The 21,537-nt window shown below is 40.9% G+C and overlaps 2 protein-coding genes across 2 annotated transcripts; both read left to right on the forward strand.

Annotated features, from left to right (window-relative positions):
- Positions 1–452: 452 nt before the first annotated feature.
- macir (macrophage immunometabolism regulator) lies at positions 453–6,303 on the forward strand. Its single transcript, XM_046290586.1, has 2 exons — positions 453–712; positions 3,737–6,303. The coding sequence occupies exon 2, from the start codon at positions 3,740–3,742 to the stop codon at positions 4,424–4,426; it is 687 nt and encodes a 228-aa protein (XP_046146542.1). The 5' UTR covers positions 453–712; positions 3,737–3,739; the 3' UTR covers positions 4,427–6,303.
- A 9,006-nt stretch (positions 6,304–15,309) lies between these two features.
- LOC123989516 (lysozyme C II) lies at positions 15,310–18,297 on the forward strand. Its single transcript, XM_046290587.1, has 4 exons — positions 15,310–15,552; positions 15,705–15,866; positions 17,482–17,560; positions 17,688–18,297. Exons 1-4 carry the CDS (start codon positions 15,426–15,428, stop codon positions 17,752–17,754), a joined length of 435 nt encoding a protein of 144 aa, XP_046146543.1. The 5' UTR covers positions 15,310–15,425; the 3' UTR covers positions 17,755–18,297.
- Positions 18,298–21,537: the final 3,240 nt, after the last annotated feature.

Below are 21,537 nucleotides of genomic sequence, written 5' to 3' on the forward strand. Positions count from 1 at the left end.
AATCAATACTAATGTACATATACCATGATTTGACGTCATTTTATCTGTGGCCAATGACCTTGAGCCTTCCTCTATGGCAGGACCCAAAGGGCTTAAATATGTTATGTCTACCCTTACTAAGAATTTGGACTTGGCCTGTGACATGGTGTCCCCATGAGTGACAGAACACTGAGCCAATCACAGAGCAATGCTCTTATTTTCTGCTGGTTTAACCCACCACTACAGAAAGCACTGAGCTCGGCTGAAACACCTGTTTGCACGTGGCTTTATTAACTCGATGATATATATATATATTTTTTTACATTGTTTGAAAACTGATATGTGACACGTATGAATGTCAAAATAATATGTAAAGTATATATTTATTTTATTTTGCTGAAAATGTGCGGCTCTGCCCCAACCTGTTCTGAATGACGTGTCACCACTGGTCACGTGCATCACTGTCAGTACACTCATAACAGCCTAAGCATTACGAAACTTCTATTAGATCAAATAAGCCTCACGTATCAAAATAGAAATGCATTTTTTATATTGACTAAATTCGACACTAAATGTCTCCCATACAAAAACTCTTCACTTGCTTAATAATTAATTATTTGCTGAACGTGGAGAGATTTTGGGCGGAGTAAAACCTTCTCGTTTTGCCTCTTCCTCTCCGATTTGGCTCAAATAAGAAGAGGCGTGAACGTCGGGTGGCTTTGCTGTTGAACAGGTTTGTTTCCCTTGTTTTATCGTTCTAGCATGTTTGGAGATGTATTATTCGAATTAAACACCTACATTTAAAGATGTTGTTTCAATAGACTACATTTAATCAACCGAATAGTCATATAATGGCACCATATTGTAATGGTGGACAACAGACTGCTCTACCCGGAATGAATAACACCAGTTTTATTCATATTTATGTTAAGATTGCTTTTGCAGATTGCTTTTTTTTTGCCATGCATACGGTTGAAAACGAACTCTATGTTATCTCTCCATGTTGATTTTGTTCCATGGTGGTCTTTCTTGCCTAACATTTTCCTTCCAGCCTGCCAGCAGGGGAAAAACAGGATAAAACCGGCCTGTGTCGAATGGTTTTGTTGTGGGAAAGCCGTTTTAATATATCTCTATAATTATATTAAAGCTTAAATGAACGTATTTTATTCATAATACTGCGTCAAATTATCGTGAAAAAATGTATTAGCCCGAATCCCTTTTGTAGCCTATGTTCTATTGAGAGCGCGTATGGATTTCAGATGACAGGTGTGTGAGACGGGATGCGCAGACGGACATCTATTTATGACTTGGAAACATTTACGTTGCAATAATGTCTATATAATTTGCGACGCCAACATAAATTATAGTTTGCTATCCGCTGACATTTAAACGGCCTTGAACATAGAATTCCATAATTCATACAGGGATGGGCATGGGCCTCATTTGAAAGCAAAATGAAGATGCCAAGCATGACGCAATAGTATTATTTGGCTAGAGTTTTTTTTTTAGGATGGGGCCTCCTTTCAACTGATTGAATGAGGCGCATCAACCACCACAAGCTGTGCATTAGTGATATTATAAATAGCCTGTCATTACCATAAAAATATCTACTGTGTGTAAACAGACGAGCCTAAAGGCCTATCAAATGCTTTATCTTTTCCCCTAGACATAAATGTCACAATGGTGTTAAGGGGATAAGAAATTAACTTAGTTCACAATTATGTTAAATGTATTTTGGAATAGACCTGGAGTGTAAACACCCACAGTTGCATGCATGGTTGTATATATTATGATATATACCTCAGCTGGAAGCCGGTGTTTGGATTATATATTGGCACGGTTTGCCGGCCCTCGTGCTACCTTGACTTCGTATCGGGCCTAACAACACTGTGCCAATATATCCTCCAAACATTCGTCTCGGGCCTAACAACACCGTGCCAATATATCCTCCAAACATTCGTCTCGGGCCTAACGACACCGTGCCAATATATCCTCCAAAACCAGCTTCTCGGGCCTAACAACACCGTGCCAATATATCCTCCAAACACCAGCTTCTCGGGCCTAACAACACCGTGCCAATATATCCTCCAAACACCAGCTTCTCTGGCATTATCACTTAATATGAACCGAAGTGTCCCTAGAAACATGTATTTACATGGTTATTACATTGGGAGGTGCAGTGACATTAACGAGTAGGTCACTTACTGTTATTTGTATGTAAATAAACTGTAGTGTTAGTGTGATGGTTCTTACTATGTGGGAAGCTGCATGTCATTTCACTGTGCAAACAAGCACCAAAACACAAATGTGCAATCACACCAATGCATTGTAAACACGTGTACCTGCACTGTAATTATATTGTAGGTCTGCCTGCCTCCACATGATCAATATCAAGCACATACTCTTCCCAATGACATCTAATATGCATGAGTGAAATTACACATGCAAGAAAATTAATATTACAAATATTGTAAGGGACGATTGGATACCACTGCAGATTTTCACTGCAAGTGTTTGTACATATTAGTTTTAGAACATTAAGCCACATTAAGCTTTCTATTCCTCACCAAGTAGTATGTTAAATATGTTTGTCGTGCCCTTCCCACACTCCTGGACAGCACTCAACACAAGCTATTGAAGTCTTAATGCTTTCCAGGCATTTGTTATCCATTTCTGTTTTTGATGTCTGGATACTACTGTGGCTCCAGATTTTGTTTTCATCTCATGGACTGAAAGGTATTTTTTTCTGCTGCTGATTTCAATCTCCTGTTCTCTCATCCAATATCACATGACCATATGTTAATTTTAAGCTAGTAGGGCTGGGCTGCTTGCTACACATTGGTTGAGTGCAAGCTTTAGGTGATGGCCTCCGTCATCACCTTTTAAAGGTATATGAGGGTTAAGAGATGTGGATGGGATCTCCTCTAAATGTTAATGAATGGAAAGACCTACAGTATGTGATTTGTCAGACTAATTCACATCTGGGAGAATTCCACAAGGTCAAAGGAAGGTCAAAGTGTTATTACAGTGTTCTGAAGGATGAAACCATTGCCACCTTGGCCAATCATTAACAATTAATTTCTTGAATAAATTTTGATTTAAAAAAAAAACAGTTACAAAGTATCAGTGTGTGGACCATGTGTCTGAGAATGGTTTGAACAATGTTTTAAAAAGAGGATGACTTTTGTAGTTATTATTTTGTTTTTGCTCTCTTCATCCCCGTCTCTCTCTCTGTCTGTCTGTCTGTCTGTCTGTCTGTCTGTCTGTCTGTCTGTCTGTCTGTCTGTCTGTCTGTCTGTCTGTCTGTCTGTCTGTCTGTCTGTCTGTCTGTCTGTCTGTCTGTCTGTCTGTCTGTCTGTCTGTCTGTCTGTCTGTCTGTCTGTCTGTCTGTCTGTCTGTCTGTCTGTCTGTCTGTCTGTCTGTCTGTCTGTCTGTCTGTCTGTCTGTCTGTCTGTCTGTCTGTCTGTCTGTCTGTCTGTCTGTCTGTCTGTCTGTCTGTCTGTCTGTCTGTCTGTCTGTCTGTCTGTCTGTCTGTCTGTCTGTCTGTCTGTCTGTCTGTCTGTCTGTCTGTCTGTCTGTCTGTCTGTCTGTCTGTCTGTCTGTCTGTCTGTCTGTCTGTCTGTCTGTCTGTCTGTCTGTCTGTCTGTCTGTCTGTCTGTCTGTCTGTCTGTCTGTCTGTCTGTCTGTCTGTCTGTCTGTTATATATATAAATATATGATATATTAATAAATATATATTTATTTATATCTCTCGTCAGGTCATGTCGGTAAAGATGGAAATGGATGTCAGTGGCGTGTCCAGGACACCCATCTCTGTTCTACCTGCTGCTGCAGAGGTCAAAGCCATGCTGAAACCCGATACAGGGGACAGGCCCCGCTGTGCCAGCACCCCCTGCTCCCCCATCAAAAGTACTGTTTCAGGCTTCCAGATTCTCCACATGGACTCCAACTACCTAGTCGGCTTCACCACCGGCGAGGAGCTGCTAAAACTAGCCCACAAGTGGTCTCCCAACCCAGAGAAGACCCTTATCACCACACCGACCACCACAACGTCAACAGCATCAGAGGCCTTGCCCAGTTCTGTCCCCAAACCCATGGACCTGGGCATCCACCGGGCGTCGCGCATCTACAAAGCCAAAAACCGCTACTACCAGCCATACGACATCCCCGTGGTCAACGGGCGCCGGCGTAGGCGCATGCCCAGCTCAGGTGACCCCTACCTCAGGCCCCTGTCCCAAGGGGAGGGTGGCCCAGGGAGGGCCCTGCACCACGGCCCCCTGCCCCTCTGCCTTCTCAAGGGGAAGAAGGCCCAGTCCAAGTCCCTGGACTACCTCAACCTGGACAAAATGAGTGTCAAGGAGCCTCCGGCCGACACAGAGGTGCTGCAGTTCCAGCTCCAGCACCTGACGCTGCGGAGCGAGCGCATGTTCACCAGGAACAAGACATGAAGCAACACCAGAGTCACCACCCGCCTGTTCTCTCATCCACTCCCATGGGATTTGGGTGCTATTTCCGGCTGTGCGTTTCTCTCCCTACTCAGATCATAGGATAGTCCTTTAAGGGGACACTTGCGGAGACCACTAATCTTGTTATTATTATGAAGCGAGGGTGACAAACTAAGCGGGTCTCTTGACGAAATGAGACGCATGCTTACGTATACGTAAAAATCCAGTGAACACAAATTGTTAAGTTAGTACACTGAAAACGGGGGTTGTTTAGATACAAAAATGTGAAGTTCGTCAGGATTAGCAATAACTGGTAAACGTATTTATTGACTGTGTGTGTGTATGTGTGTGCGCGCGCACCTTTTTTAAAAATGGTAAGGGATGTGTAACCAATGCCTCTCCAACTGGCCCCTTTTTTTCTGCATTGGACTGCACTGTTAGACATATTATGTTTTTACAGACCTTGCATCCTACAGCACACCTTTACTTTTTAACCACTATACATCCATAGCAATTAGCATTAGCCGCAGCAGTACTGCAGTCTACATCCATAGCAATTAGAATTAGCCCCAGCAGCACTGCACTCTACATCCATAGCAATTAGCATTAGCCCCAGCAGCACTGCACTCTACATCCATAGCAATTAGCATTAGCCCCAGCAGCACTGCACTCTACATTCATAGCAATTAGCATTAACCCCAGCAGTACTGCACTATACATCCATAGCAATTAGCATTAGCCTCAGCAGTACTGCACTTTACATCCATACCAATTAGCATTAGCCCCAGCAGTACTGCACTTTACATCCATAACAATTAGCATAAGTTCCAGCAGTACTGCGCTATACGTCCATAGCAATTAGCCAAAACAGTACTGCGCTATACATCCATAGCAATTAGCATTAGCCCCAGCAGTACTGTATGTAAGCTACTGTATGTCTGTATGTGTGTGGATGTATAGGGGCGGCATGTAGCCTAGTGGTTAGAGTGTTAGACCAAATCCCCGAGCTGACAAGGTAAAACAAAGTCTGTCATTCTGCCCCTGAACAAGACAGTTAACACAACTGTTCCTAGGCCATCATTGTAAATAAGAATTTGTTTCTTAACTGACTTGCCTAGTTAAATAAAATAAAATAAATTGTGTGTGAAAGCTCACTCCGCTACACTACTATTTTGCTCTTGCCAAGCACCAGGGAAATGTGGGTTTAATGTAAACCACTGACTGTTACACAATCAAAAGGTTATTTAAAACAGAATCCTGTAAAGGGGCAATCTGCACTTACTGCATCCATTTTTGGACTTATAAATTGATGATACTCATTGATTCTTGAAGAATATAACTTTTAAATGCCTCATGAGCTTTACTTGAACTGTCGTAGCCCATCAGAACTTAAAATATATTCTTGTTTTACTCCACTGTTTGTAAACAGTAAATATAAACAAACACTATATATATATCCTCAAAACATGGTTCAAACTATAATTTTCCTATCATTGGTGGTCAGTCCTTGCATTCATATCTGAATTTGAGTGTGGTTACATTTCTACAGCCCCATCCCTCCGCTTTTTACCGAAACGGGGGCGGGGGAAATGCTTTGTTATTGCTTCAACTGCTGATTGCTGCTCTAAGAGGATTTGTGGGGGAGAGGCTTACCGTCAGAGTGCCTGAGGTGAGATTAGCTCCTTATATACAGAATTAATCCCCTCTCTCCATTTCTCCCAGTCAGACTGAATCCTCAGCAGGGGTGAGGAGTTGAATTAGGAGATTCCAGATTTTCTGCATCTAGACGTTGTGTCCATCATTCTGAATCACAGTCATTCTTTTCATTTTAATTTCCTGAATGGGAGGGATGGGTGTTTTAGCCTGAGTAAAAGGTTATCAATTTAGTTTGATGTTTTTGCCACCCCTTCATAAAGGTGTGTAGAGCACGTGAAACACGTACCGTAGCTATGGAAACCAAAGGAGGATTATTTTGGGGTGCCCTGGGAAAACTTGACCACATTGTAATATGATCTATTTGGGGTTTCGTAGGACACGTGACAATCATTTTGAGGCGTAATCTTGGAGAACACCTTACTTGAAGTAGCCCTGACATAATGCCCTCATAACAAAATCATTTGCATGATATAAATTATCTGATAGGTAAATTGTCATTGGTAAGAGACTATCATAAGCCATATGACTTGCAATTGTAACTATACACTGAGTGAACGAAACATTAAGGACACTTTACTGTCATGTGTTGATAACTCAATATTAGTAAAGTGCACCATCTCATGACTACAATTCTGGTCTTTCTGAATACTGTAATTCACCAAGCGACCAAAATTGTGACATTTTTTGGAAAGATCACCTTCCTTTCCTCCAGACATGCAAAACTACAGCTAGGCAGGGTATTGGTCCAGACGTTTACACTGAGTGTACAACATATTAAGAACACCTTCCTAATATTGAGTTGCACCCCCTTTTGCCCTCAGAACAGCCTCAATTCGTTGAGGGTGTGGACTCTAGAAGGTGTCAAAAGCGTTCCACAGGGATACTGGCCCATGATGACTCCAATGCTTCCCACAGTTGTGTCAAGTTGGCTGGATGTCCTTGGGGTGGTGGACCATTCTTGATACACACGTGAAACTGTTAAGCGTGGAAAAACCCAGCAGCGTTGCAGTTCCTAACACAAACCGGTACACCTGGCACATACTACCATACCCCATTTAAAGGCACTTAAATCTTTTGTCTTGCCCATTCACCCTTTCAATGGCACACATACACAGTCCATTCCTCAATTGTCTCAAGGCTTAAAAATCCTTCTTTAATCTGTCCCCTCCCTTTCATCTACACTGATTGAAGTGGATTTAACAAGTTACATCAATAAGGGATCATAGCTTTCACCTGGATTCACCTGGTCAGTCTGTCATGAAAGACCAGGTGTTCATAATGTTTTGTACACTCAGTGTACATGTATATGCCACAACATGCTTTATATGGTTTGGTGTGACTTTCAAATTCTACTATTATGGGTTTAAGCTCTTTGTCATCATGCTCTTTTCCACGCTAACCTCTTTGTGTCATAGGACAAGAAAATAACCTCCAAAAACCATACAAGGAAATATTTTCAAAGTTAGGAAGTGCACATCCATCTCCTCTGTGTGTTCTCCATTGTGTTTGTGTCAGTGTAGTTTGAGTAAAAGGTTATTGGACCCTTCTAGATGGTTCATGGGTTAGGGTTAGTCACCTGTCTGTCTTCACTCTAAATAGGTTTACAGAAATTGCTTAATCTGTATTTCCATTTAAAAAAAGGTGTTTAATGTAACTATATCATTATTTATTTTTATATCATTTTTTATTTCTAGTTGTAATTTATCTGAAGTCATGGAAGATATTGGTTTAATATAAAAATGGCAGTATGTTGCATATAGGCTATGTTTACCTGGAGTGGACACTTAAAGGCACCTTAACCCGACGTAGGAACGGTGATGTGTACTTACTGAAGGGTGCGGATCACAACAGCAGCTAAAGATAAAAACTCTTAACGGTGATATGTTTTCACCAAACACTTGGAAATGTTCTTTGGTGAAATATATTCGGTATTATCAATAACCGTCAACAATTTGCTCACAGATGTGACTGTGTTTGCAGTGAATTTTTGGTGGCTTCTTAGTTGTGATGTTTAGAATGTGTTGATTTAACAGTTTAACCTTAACAGTGTTCGTACCGCATCATATTAATAGTATACAGTAGAAATTAACAGTTTTACTTTGGCCGTCATGAAGGAAAATGCTACTTGAACAACACATGTTTTAATATGCCATACAATGCAAGATATTGTAAGACTGTGTCAGTTCTAAACAGGAATATCCAATGCATTATGGGAATTAATAATAGGTTACAGTAATTCTGGACTGAGATGCCCATTTAATAGAGCATCTCCATGGAACATGGTTTTTAGGCCAGGACTGTTCTTAATCTGTGATCTGGAAACCGGCCCTCGATGTTCACAGTAAAGCATTGTCTTCATGATTACAATGTGGGTTGAAACGTGATATTTTCCTGCATGACCATTAACCACAACAATGGAACAAGGAAGTTGCATCGCAGGTCAACAGTGCTTTTCAGTGACTCATTTTGACTTCATGTTCATAGGCTTGTGTGGAACTTTGTCATTTTATTCCTACAAAAGGTTTGTCATTTTGACTTTCTGGTCAAATCTTTCACACCGCTTGTATACTGTAGTTTTAGCTACGTAAAAGCATTTGTTTTGTTTTCTACTGTGTCTATTTATGCCCTGCAATGCGACTGACTTACGTTTTATGATCTTTCACTTGACATTGTTATTAAAACACTACTACGCTATAGGACGTGTGTGTCTCCATTTTTTTTATGAGCAAATAAGAAACAGTTCTCAAATGTCATCGGGACGGGATCCGTAAGATTGTTTCAGAAGTGCTGTAATTATTATGGGATGGGATGTGACAGATTAAACGGTTGTTCCCTAGAACGTTTTATAAAGATGCTTTCCCCGACATTATGTTTTCTGTAATGCCTTTTTCTTAAAACCTACAAGCTTCGTGTCTGCCAGTGGAAAGCACTATTTGCTCAATTCAACTCTTGACTGTATTTGTAGATAAATCAGTTGTAATCATTTAAACCCGAATGGAACATGGCAGAGAAGGTACTTATAGAGCACGTCTTGAGAGACATTAGTAGTGTCAAACCACATGTGGTGATGTCAAATTTGGTCTCTGACGAGAGGTCAAATTAATTGACAGGCAGACTGCTGATACAGTAGGTGGCTTGTGTTACAGACTGCTGATAGGTGGCTTGTGTTACAGACTGCTGATAGGTGGCTTGTGTTACAGACTGCTGATAGGTGGCTTGTGTTACAGACTGCTGATAGGTGGCTTGTGTTACAGACTGCTGATAGGTGGCTTGTGTTACAGACTGCTGATAGGTGGCTTGTGTTACAGACTGCTGATAGGTGGCTTGTGTTAGACTGCTGATAGGTGGCTTGTGTTACAGACTGCTGATAGGTGGCTTGTGTTACAGTATCTGCTCTTTGTGTTCTGAGCTCCTCCATATTTCCACAAGAGGGAGAAATGTTTCAGCTCTCGGGGAAGTTCACTCTAGGTGAGAATCTATTATCAGCTTCCCCTCCCCTAATCCTAACCTTAATCATTAGTGAGGGAAATGCCAAACTGACTCAAGATCAGTGTCTAGGTGCAACTTCACCCTTGTTTCTTTACATACACTATATATACAAAACTATGTGGACAGCCCTTCAAATTAGTGGATTCAGCTATTTCAGCCACACCTGTTGCTGACCGGTGTATAAAATCGAGCACACAGCCATGCAACTGTAAAGTTTGGTGGATGAGGAATAATGGTCTGGGGCAGTTTTTTATGGTTCGGGCTAGGCCCCTTCGTTCCAGTGAAGGGAAATCTTAACGCTTCAGCTTACAATGACATTTGAGACGATTCTATGCTTCCAACTTTGTGGCAACAGTTTGGGGAAGGCCCTTTCCAGTTTCAGCATGACAATGCCCCCATGCATTGGGGCGGCAGGGTAGCCTAGTGGTTAGAGAGTTGGACTAGTAACCGAAAGGTTGCAAGTTCAGATCCCCGAGCTGACAAGGTACAAATCTGTCGTTCTGCCCCTGAACAGGCAGTTAACCCACTGTTCCTAGGCCGTCATTGAAAATAAGAATTTGTTCTTAACTGACTTGCCTAGGTAAATAATAATAAATAATAATGCACAATGTGAGCTCCATACGTGTGGAAGAACTTGACTGGCCTGCACAGAGCCCTGACCTCAGTCCCTTTGAACACCTTTGGGATTAATTGGAACACCAACTGTGTAATCACCCAATATTAGTGAGCGACCTCAGCAATGCTCATGGCTGAATGGAAGCAAGACCCAGCAGTAATGTTCAGACAAGCCTTCCCAGAAGACTGTTATAGCAGCAAAGGGGAGGACCAACTCCATATTAATGCCCATGATTTTGGAATGAGATGTTGAATAACAGATTAATAGATTGAATAACAGATAGTCCCCCAAAAAATACAGAACTTTGTTTTGAAGTGTCTGTCCTATATCTCAGAGATATAAGACAGATCAGGATTATTATTTATTTTTTAAACATTTTTTACATTTTATTTTGCCCCTTTAGGAACTAAACTACTTCCATATATGATGTTAGTAAATTTAAACAAGTTGGAAGTAGAGGATCTACTTCCCAGGTGAAAGCTATGATCCCTCATTGATATCACCTGTTAAATCCACTTCAGTCAGTGTAGAGGAAGGGGAGGGGACAGGTTAAAGAAGGATTTTTAAGCCTTGAGACAACCGAGACATGGATTTTGTATGTGTACCATTCAGAGGGTGAATGGGCAAGACAAAATATTTAAGTGCCTTTGAACCATCCAGCCAACTTGACACAACTGTGGGAAGCATTGGAGTCAACATGGGCCAGCATCCCTGTGGAACGCTTTTGACACCTTCTGGAGTCCATGCCCCGGGGGAATTGAGACTGTTCTGAGGGCAAAATGAGGTGCAACTCAATATTAGAAAGGTGTTCTTAATATTTTGTACACTCAGTGTAAATGTACTGTCTGGACCAATACCCTGCCTAGCTGTTGTTTTGCATGTCTGGAAGAAAAGAAGAAGGTGATCTTTCCAAAAATGTCACAATTTTGGTGCTTGGTGAATTACAGAGTTGAGAAAGACCAGAAGTGTATAATCATGAGATGGTGCTCTTTACTGTCATGTGTTGAATGGAGAACTATGTGTCCAGCAGACCTGGGTTCAAATACTATTTGAAATCACTGATTTCTGGCCAGTGGTACTTTACCCCAGAAAATCACCTAGGCTGCGTTCAGTACAGAAAAACGTAATAGAATGTTAAATTGAGTGTAGTCGGTGCTGTACTGAACGACCAGTTGAAAAATGAGGCGAGGTTTAAATATTAAAATATAATTAAATATTTAAATTTATAATAATATAAATAATAATAATATAATAAGAAGAATATATTATATATGTATATATTATATATATAATATAATATATAATAATAATAATAAATACATATTTAATTAACATTTTTTAAATTAAATATGTCACTTGTTGCTTCAAGCCACTCCCCGGCATACCCACTGAACGGAGCAAACGTATCTCGGTCTGTTCAAGAATGTTTTGAGAAAACGTGTCGTTCAGTACAAACTGTTCTTCAAACGTTCAAGCGAACTGAACGCACCCCTGATTAGCAATTAATCCCATAATGGGATAGTTGTACAAGGTCTTATGAGCGAGCTCAACAAGGTGTTCCTCCTCAAAGACAAACTTGTGCCTCAAGCTGCATCCCAAATGGCACCCTATTCCCTAAATATTGCACACTTTTGTCAAGGGCCCATAGGCCTCTGGTCAAAAGTAGTGCACTACGTATGGAAAAGGGTGCCGTTTGGTATGTAACACCTGTATTAGCGAAAAAGTGTTGTCTGTCTCTAACTTTATCACATTTCACTGTTGTTCCTTTTTAATCCGCTGAAGAAGGGTCCACTAAAGTAAGATTGAAGGGGTGCACCAATCCTAAACTTAATCATTAGTAGGGAAAATGCAAAACTGGTCCAAGATCATCGTCTTGGGGGCATGGACAATTCGTTTTTTTCTCTGAATTAATCAGCATTAGAGAGCTGCACCGGGGTCAGGTTGTCAACACACTTTCCAAAATCAAATCATATTCTATTCGTCACATGATTGCTAATAACAGGTAATAATAAATAACAATAAACATACACAACGAGTAACTATAACTTGTCTATATAGACGGGATATCAGTTCACCTGGAGAGGATTGACCCAAGAGACACATGTAAGAAGGGGTGTGTTATGTTGGCTGTCATGGACAAAGTGGAGTTTTTATTGGTAAAAACAATAGGATAAATTCCACAGTGCATTCAGAAAGTATTCAGACCCCTTGACTTTTTCCACATTTTGTTATGTTGCAGCCTTATTCTGGGCTCCCGAGTGGCGCAGCGGTCTAAGGCACTGTGTCTCAGTGTTAGCGGCGTAACTACAGACACCCTACTTCGAATAACTGATTTGCCTAGTTAAATAAAAGTGACATTTAATTTTTTTTATTTTTTATTCTAAAATGGAGTCAATAGTTTTTTCCCCCTCATCAATCTACACCCTTAATGCCAAAGCAAAAACTTAGATTTTTGTGTGCAAATCTATAAAAAAATACAAAACTCATATCACATTTGCATAAGTATTCAGACCCGTTACTCAGTACTTTGTTGAAGCACCTTTGGCAGCGATTACAGCCTCAAGTCTTCTTGGGTATGACGCTGCAAGCTTGGCACACCTGTATTTGGGGAGTTTCTCCAATTCTTCTCTGCAGATCCTCTCAAGCTCTGTCAGGTTGGATGGGGAGTGTCTCTGCACAGCTATTTTCAGGTCTCTACAGAGATGGTCGATCAGGTTCAAGTCCGGGCTCTGGCTGGGCCACTCAAAGATATTCAGAGACTTGTCCCAAAGCCACTCCTGCATTGTCTTGGCTGTGTGCTTAGGGACGTTGTCCTGTTGGAAGGTGAACCTTCCCCCCAGTCTGAGGTCCTGAGCGCTCTGGAGCAGGTTTTAATCAAGGATCTCTCTGTGCTTTGCTCCGTCCATCTTTCCCTCTATCCTGGCTAGTCTCCCAGTCCCTGCCACTGAAAAACATACCCACAGCATGATGAAGCCACCACCATGCTTCACCATAGGGATGGTGTCAGGTTTCCTCCAGACGTGACGCTTGGCATTCAGGCCAGAGAGTTCAATATTGGTTTCATCAGACCAGAGAATCTTGTTTCTCATGGTCTGAGTCTTTAGGTGCCTTTTGGCAAACTCCAAGCATGTTGTCATGTGCTTTTTACTGAGGAGCGGCTTCCGTCTTGCCAATCTACCATAAAGGCCTGATTGGTGGAGTGCTGCAGAGATGGTTGTCCTTTTGCAAGATTCTCCCATCTCCACAGAGGAACTCTAAATCATATCCAATCAACTGAATTTACCACAAGTGGACTCCAATCAAGTTGTGGGATCATCTCAAGGATTTATTTTATTTTTAATACATTTGCAAACATTTCTAAAAACCTGTGTTTGCTTTGTCATTATGGGTTATTGTGTGTATATGTATGAGGGAAAAAATGTATTTAATCCATTTTAGAACAAAGCTGTAATGTAGCAACATTTTGAGAAGGTCAGGGGTCTGAATACTTTCCGAATGCACGGTAGGTAAAGTCCATTCTCTGTTTTTTTCCTCATTTTCTTTTAAGAGCTTTGTCGCACGAAAGTAACACAGGGCGAAAGTAACATGCCCATTTTCTCAGATAACACAGAAGCTAGAATGTCGTAGGGAAGTCAGCATGTTTCAAAAGGGAAGTCAGTTTCGATTTGGCTTCACTCCTATCACAGAGAAATATGTAATCGACAGAAACAGCTTGAATTGTTGCATCTTGTTGTGTTGTTGTCCTCTAGTAGCAAGCTAGATAGCAAAAAGTCCCCTTCCTATATTAGCCATAAATGGAGATAGGTGGAGAAATGGTGATTTTTCTTTATTCTCCTTACTGGAGATTATAAAGGCGATTTTGATCCAACCATAAAATACATTGTGTCTCTGGACTGAGAGGATGGAAGTTCAATATGTAGCTAGATGTAGAAGGCTACTGTTAACTAGCTAACGTTGTTAGGCTAGCGAGCAAGCATTTTACCCAGGTAGCCTAGGGCAACAAAAAAATAAAAGCGTGCACTGTATGACAGAGTCATAGACTGTTTCGTCAACATGAAAGAAAGGAGGATGGCATTTTTTTTCTACTTCCACAAACACACAGAGACAAACAGAAATCAAAACCATGAACTTCCAGATCATATTTAGCATATGTTGATTGGACTAAATTGCTTTTGGTACTTTTTTGTTGTCACTGTATTATACTAAGCAGAGGTGATTTGATGATGTTGAAATGGTGCTGGAATAGTTGAGGCAACTCCTGTTTGCTTTGTGACCTGCAGTAAATCTCGGTGGTTCTAAATCAGTAGTTGTTTACTAGTCTGCAAGGCACGTGAACTAACAGGTTATAGAGCAAAACAATCAATGAACACTGGTTACATTAATCAAATTTACATTGTTTTTTTGTGTATTTACTGTATTCTAATCATGGCTTTTCCTATATAACTACTGCTGTACAAGCCTTTTCTATTCATATACTGTATTTAACAGATGCTCTTATCCAGAGCAATTAGAGTTAAGTGCCTTGCTCAAGGGCACCTTGACTTTTACCAAGTAGGCTCAGGGAATCGAACCAGCGACCTTTCAGTTACTGGCCCAACACTCATAACCGCTAGACTACCTGCCATTATGTGTACTTATATTTCTATTCCGGTCTCTGACATTGCTCATTCTGATATTTCAGAATGTATGGTTTTTCTGGATTATGTGTGTATTGTTTTTTCAATATTTTGAATTGCTAGGTATTACTACACTGTTGGAGCTAGAAACACAAGCATTTCACTGAACATCTGCAAATCAGTGTATGCTACCAATAAAAGTTTATTTGATTTGATATATTGGGCATAATGATGATATTGAAAAATACAGTAACTTAAATCTAATCTACTGGGCATAATGATGATACTCAATATGCAATTTTTAAACAGTGAATGCCTTTGTCTTAAAAAATACCCACTATGCATCTACTATGCATAATACCCACTACTGTATCTACTGTATCTAAATCTAAATCATGAGCAAATAAAGTCTGCCTAACAAAAGGTTAAATGGGAAAACCCTCAGTTTCACAACCACTATTTTTTGCAGAAGCTATTGGCACATTTCTATTGTGTAAATAGTGCGATATCAATGTCTCTTTCTTTCATCCCGAGCCTTTATAAGGAAAGCTGAAGTTGACTTGGTCACACTTTTAGAGACTTATTTTCATCCAAACCATTAGACCTAGCTGTCTGTCTGTTCAGAATGAGAGCTGTTGTTGTTCTCCTGCTTGTGGCTGTGGCCAGTGCTAAGGTGTATGACAGATGTGAGCTGGCCAGAGCGCTGAAGGCATCCGGAATGGATGGCTACGCTGGAAACAGCCTGCCCAACTGTGAGTGATAATATACTTGATCGTGGTCTTTGAGGATGTGTGTGTGTGTGTGTGTGTGCATATGGTTGTATGTTTCTGAGCTCCAAAAAATATCTTACCATAGCTAACCTTACACTGAGGATAATCCACCGCGTGACTATATGTCCTCTAAGGGGTCTGTCTGTCTAAATGGGAGTCGAGCTACAATACCCAGGCCACCAACCGCAACACCGACGGCTCCACCGACTATGGCATCTTCCAGATCAACAGCCGCTACTGGTGTGACGACGGACGTACCCCGGGGGCTAAGAACGTCTGTGGTATCCGCTGTGACCGTGAGTAGCCTGTCTACCGAATGGCATCTCGTACATAGATAATTACTTTTGACAAGAAATGTGCCCGGTTGAGGGCTATTGGCAGTGTACCCCTTGACTTATTCCACTTATTTCGTTGTGTTACAGCCTGAATTTAAATCGATTAAATAGAGATTTAGTGTCACTGGCCTACACACACAATACCGCATAATGTCAAAGTATAGTTATGTTTTAAGACATTTTTACACATTTTGGAGTGCAAATTTGCTTAACAAGTCACATAAATTGTGTGCAATAATAGTGTTTAACATGATTTTTGAATAACTACCCCAGCTCTGTACCCCCACACATACAATTATCTGTAAGGTCCTTCAGTTGACCAGCGAATTTCAAACACAGATTCAACCACAAACACCAAGAAGGTTTTCCAAATGCCTCGCAAAGAAGGGTACCTATTGGTAGATGGTTAAAAATAAATAAAAAGCAGACATGGATTATCCCTTTGAACATGGGGAAGTTATTAATTATATGTTGGATTGTGTATCTATACACCCATTCACTACAAAGATACAAGCCTCCTTCCTAACTCCGTTGCCGGAGAGGAAGGAAATCGCTCAGTGAGTCCAATGGTGACTTTAATAAGTTACAGAGTTTAATGGCTGTGAAAACTGAGGATGAATCAACAACATTGTAGTTGCTCCACAATACTAACCTAAATGACAGAATGAAAAGAAGGTGTCTGTACAGAATAAAAATATTCTAAAACATGCATCCTGTTTGCAATAAGGCACTAAAGTAATACTACAATGTGGAAAATAATTCACTTTATGCCCTGAATACAAAGTGTTATTTTTGGGGGAAATCCAACACAACACATCACTGAGTACCACTCTTCATATTTTCAAGCATGGTGATGGCAGCATCATGTTATGGGTATGCTTGTCATTGGCAAGGACTAGGGAGTTTTTTTAGGATAAAAAGAAACAGAAAAGAGCTAAACACAGGAAAAAGCCTGAAGGAAAATCCTAATCACATCCCTTATTACTTCCCCTTTATTTAGCCTCTGTTTTCATCAGTCCTTAGGTGTTATTGATTGTCTCTCACGTTCAGTACGCTTCCCATGTTTGTTCTTTTGTATCTGTTCCGTATTAAACTCACCTTCTGCACCTGCTTTCCGACTCCCAGCGTATACGTAACACTGGGAGACAAATATACCTTTCAGTCGGCCAAACATACACCGGAGTTGCTTACCAAGAAGACTCATTTTCCTGAGTGACATAATTACAGTTTTTACTTAAATCAAACAACAAAAATGTGTGTCTTAAATCACACAACAAAAAAACACAACGAAATGTGTAAAAGGTCAAGGGGTATTAATACTTTCTGAAGGCACTATAATGTTGATCTTACATAATTCGGATGTTACATTTGAATACAGTCAAAATGAGAATAAACAGACACTGGGGCTCCCGGTAGGCCTACTTCTCTATCCTAAACCCTGACCCAACTTCCCTGCATTGTTTCATTGTACAGTAATCTGCTGCTGTTGTTGTTGTTGTTTTTCTAAGCTTTTGGTTCCTCCTGTTTCCCGTACGGTACTTTGACTAAAGGTTTCCCTTCCTCTTACTTCTGACAGAGCTGCTAACTGATGACCTCACAGTGGCGATCCGTTGTGCCAAGCGTGTGGTGTTGGACCCGAACGGAATCGGGGCATGGTACGTAATGTAAACCGTTTCCAAGTCTTCTATCATTCTTCAATTCCACATTATGTTCTGTTGTCTTATATCTGATATGTAATGTCCAAATATCAAATATGAACATGATGGTGTGTGTACATTTTAGGGTGGCTTGGCGCCTTCACTGTCAGAATCAGGACCTGAGGTCCTACGTGGCTGGCTGCGGGGTCTAAGACCATACTGGAGCAGCTGAACACTTCTCAAACCATTCTGAAGCAGACTTAACTAATGGGATGGATCCATTCTGTACTATCCATCAGCATCTGCAGCTTTAACTAGTAAACTTTCACATATTGATACATTTTAGATTTAAGCAATAAGGGCCTAGGGGGTGTGGTATATGACCAATATACCATGGCTAAAGGCTGTTCTTGCACACGACGCAACGCTGAGTGCCTGGATACAGCCCTTAGTCTTGGTATATTGGCCATATACCACAAACCCCCCGAGGTGACTTATTGCTGTTATAAACTGGTTACCGACATAATTAGAGCAGTAAAAATAAATGTTTTGTCATACCTGTGGTATACCACGGCTTTCAGCCAATCACCATTCAGGGGTCGAACCACCCAGTTTTTAATACAAAGTAAATCACTAATAATCATTTTTTTTTGTGTCAAATATATAATCATATATAATGTATAATATTACTTCATGTCAAATCAGTAAACAGCTCAACATGCTTAGCCATAAAAATAAAACAAGTTCATGTTTGATTTGTCGTTGGTGTTGTGTAGCAATGATAGATGATAGAATTGTCTTATTATAGTCAAACTGTCATGTCATTTATTATGTATTTATTATTCAGCCAACATCATCATCTCTGAAATGGTGCAGTGCTGTATCACTAAGGAAGCTAACAGTATCAAAACAGACAACAAGCCCATAGCAACAATTCAAAATCCTCCAGACAACTCCATCCATATCATATGTTTACAAATGCGTATAAAATGCATAATGCCAGAAACTCATTCAATTCCCAAATACTTGCAGACTGTTCAGTGAGAATCTGGAGAAATTTTTGAATAAGCATAGCAGCAGATGAATTCTACAATTCAATTATTTCAAAATGTGAATTGATCTGTGAAAAACATTCTATCCTCTTTTCCAACATACTCTACAATACTCCAAGGTCTATTTAAAATAACAAATATTTCCCCCACAATTCTTTTACAATAAAGACTATGGACATCTTCAAAGTACACTTTTAGTTTAAGAGTAGTTTTCCCAAAGTGGCGGTAATCATTTTTCTGAAGTGAACATACTGTAAATGCCTTGAACAGCTGGTCGTCCAACAAGGGCAAGACTGGTCCCAGATCTGTGTGTTTGTCGTCTTGCATGATAATGTAAACAGACTGACACTCAGGGTAGAGTAAAGCGACCTGAAGTTAAACTGCATTGAAATACTTAAATTCCCATTCAATTTTCAGCTTTACATGGAATCCTTCAAGGGAACGTCAAACATAACCAATATTAAAGGAATAGGTCACTCCAAAACTATTTTAGTATTTTGATCATAAGTTCACTGTTAATACAATCTCCCCAAAATTCCATTGTGCATGTCAGTAGTCAAGTTTTCAGTAAAGAGTAAAAACTGTGGTGATGATGATGATGATGATGATATGTTTTAACAAGTTTTTGAGTAAAGGGATCCTTTAACATGCTTTTGGTTCAACCAAACCAGAAGCTAGAACAGTAAAGGTTGTTTGCGATGCGAGGAATTATCCATCGAGCTCACATTCTGGTCTCCTCTGGTGGTCGATTCATGTAGTGCTGAACGGCCTGGATGGTATGGTAGACATTTTTTTTGCAGATGCTTTTATAGACAAGACCCGTCTGTCTGCAGTAAGGTTCAAAGTAACAAGTTTATTACAAAAACTGGGGGGCAGGCAACGACAGGTCAAGGGCAGGTCGAGGTCAGTAATCCAGAGCATAGCCTGAAAGGTACAGGATGGCAGGCAGGCTCAGGGTCAGGGCAGGCAAAGGTCAGTAATCCATGGTGATGTGACAAGGTACAGAACGGCAGGCAGGCTCGGGGTCAGGGCAGGCAGAATGGTCAAAACCAGGAAAGCTAGAAAAGAAGAACTAGAAAACGAAAGGAGCAAGGGGAAAAACGCTGGTAGGCTTGACCAAACAAAACGACCCGGCAACAGACAAACAGAGAACACGGGTATAAATACTGTCACAAAGAGGGTGCCTCTTCCTGTTCGGGACGGGGCTCGATTCCTTTTCCGTTTGTGTTGGTTAGTGGTTAATTGGGTACACCTGTTTTGTATTAGGGTTTGTTTGTAGGGTATTTAAGGGCACTAGGCCCGCTGGGTATTTTGTGCGGGCTTGTTTTTTGTTACTCTGTGTTTGATGGTGTTTTCTTCTTTATTCTCTGGTCTATTTTTGTCCTGTTGTTTTGGACTGGCAACCTATATACGCCCTGTGGTTTGACGTGATCATTATCGGTTGCACTGGTGTAATAAATTTGATAAACGACAGAACCCTGCTCTCTGCACCTGATTCCATCCACCACTCATAGTTATTCGTAACAAATACACTCTGGATAGTGAGGAATATGGGCAACACCTGGAGGGGGGAGACAAGCACAAAGACAGGTGAACCAGATCAGGGTGTGACAGTATCAGCGTTGCCCATCTGGATTTTGGTATTTTCTCCCATAGTTCCTAGCAGATTTTTACCAGCTCTGTTAATTTAGATGGGGAGCGGCAGTGAACAGCAATCTTCAAGTCTTTCCACAGATTTTCTAGGGGATACAAGTCTGGGCTTTGGCTGGGCCACTCAAGGACATTCGCAGTCTTGTTCTGAAGCCATTCCAGCGTTGCTTTGGCTGTATGCTTGGTGTCCTGTTGGAATGTAAATCTTTGCCCTCCCGCCTAAGGTCGTTTGCAATCTGAAGCAGGTTCTCATTAAGGACTTGTATTTATTTGGCTCCATTCATTGTTCTCGCTATCTTTACCAGTCTCTCTGTCCCTGCCACTGAAAAGCATCCCCATAGCATGATGCTACCACCACCATGCTTCACGGTAGGGATGGTGTTAGATGGGTGATGAGCTGTGCCTGGTTTTCTCCAGACATAGCTCTTTGCATTCAGGTCAAAGTGTAACATATTTGTCTCATCAGACCACCAAATCACGTGCCTTTTTGCTATCTCCAGGCGTGCTGTCACGTGCTTTTTTCTGGCCACTCTTCCATTTGGCCACTCTCCCATAAAGTCTAAGTTGGTGGATGTGCTGTAGAGACTGCAGGTTCTCCCATCTCAGCCAAAGAACTCTGTAGTTCTATCAGAGTGGTCATTGGTTTCTTGGTCACCTCCCCGACCAAGGTCCTTTTTGCCTGTCATAACAAAGGGATTTGAATACTTATGTAAATGAGATGTGTGCAAAACTTTCAAAAAATATATTTTCACTTTGTCATTATGGCATATTGTGTGTGAATGGGAGCCATTTTGAATTCAGGCAGTGGAGTGTATTCATAGATAGATGCCAATGGAAAATAATTTATTTTTCATCTCTCTGTGTTGTCATAATTTTAATTTTCCTTAAATTCGCAAGAGGCTGAATGTATCTCACCAGCGAAAGCATCCAAGCAAGAGAAACAGCGCCTTGCTTTCTCTCAATGTGCAGGCTACTGTACTGAATCTAATGAGGTCTGGTCATGAGGAGTATGACATTGTTGCCACCTGTAATATTGAATGCAAGGGAAGCCAGCGAGCATTTGGCCTGCCTTGATAAAAAAACATATAAAATAATAGGCAAATAGCATTGAGATAAACTTAGGGAGTTCAACTGTGAGGTGGGGGTGGGGGTGGTTGTCAATGTAAATAGTTTGGGTGGCCATTTGATTAATTGTTCAGCAGTCTTATGGCTTGTGGGTAGAGGCTGTTAAGGAGCCTTTTGGTCCTAGGCTAGATGCTCCGGTACCGCTTGCTGTGTGGTAGCAGAAATTAC

This window comes from Oncorhynchus gorbuscha, linkage group LG11, assembly GCF_021184085.1.
Source record: "Oncorhynchus gorbuscha isolate QuinsamMale2020 ecotype Even-year linkage group LG11, OgorEven_v1.0, whole genome shotgun sequence".
Taxonomy (NCBI): domain Eukaryota; kingdom Metazoa; phylum Chordata; class Actinopteri; order Salmoniformes; family Salmonidae; genus Oncorhynchus; species Oncorhynchus gorbuscha.

What these genes read in the sequence shown, in the direction of transcription:
- macir (XM_046290586.1), top strand. Translation starts at nt 3,740, where the DNA reads ATGTCGGTAAAGATGGAAATGGATGTCAGTGGCGTGTCCAGGACACCC.
- LOC123989516 (XM_046290587.1), top strand. Translation starts at nt 15,426, where the DNA reads ATGAGAGCTGTTGTTGTTCTCCTGCTTGTGGCTGTGGCCAGTGCTAAG. An exon ending in TGGAAACAGCCTGCCCAACT is followed by an intron (nt 15,553 to 15,704) that starts GTGAGTGATAAT and finishes ATGTCCTCTAAG; the next exon opens with GGGTCTGTCTGTCTAAATGG. An exon ending in CCGAACGGAATCGGGGCATG is followed by an intron (nt 17,561 to 17,687) that starts GTACGTAATGTA and finishes TGTACATTTTAG; the next exon opens with GGTGGCTTGGCGCCTTCACT.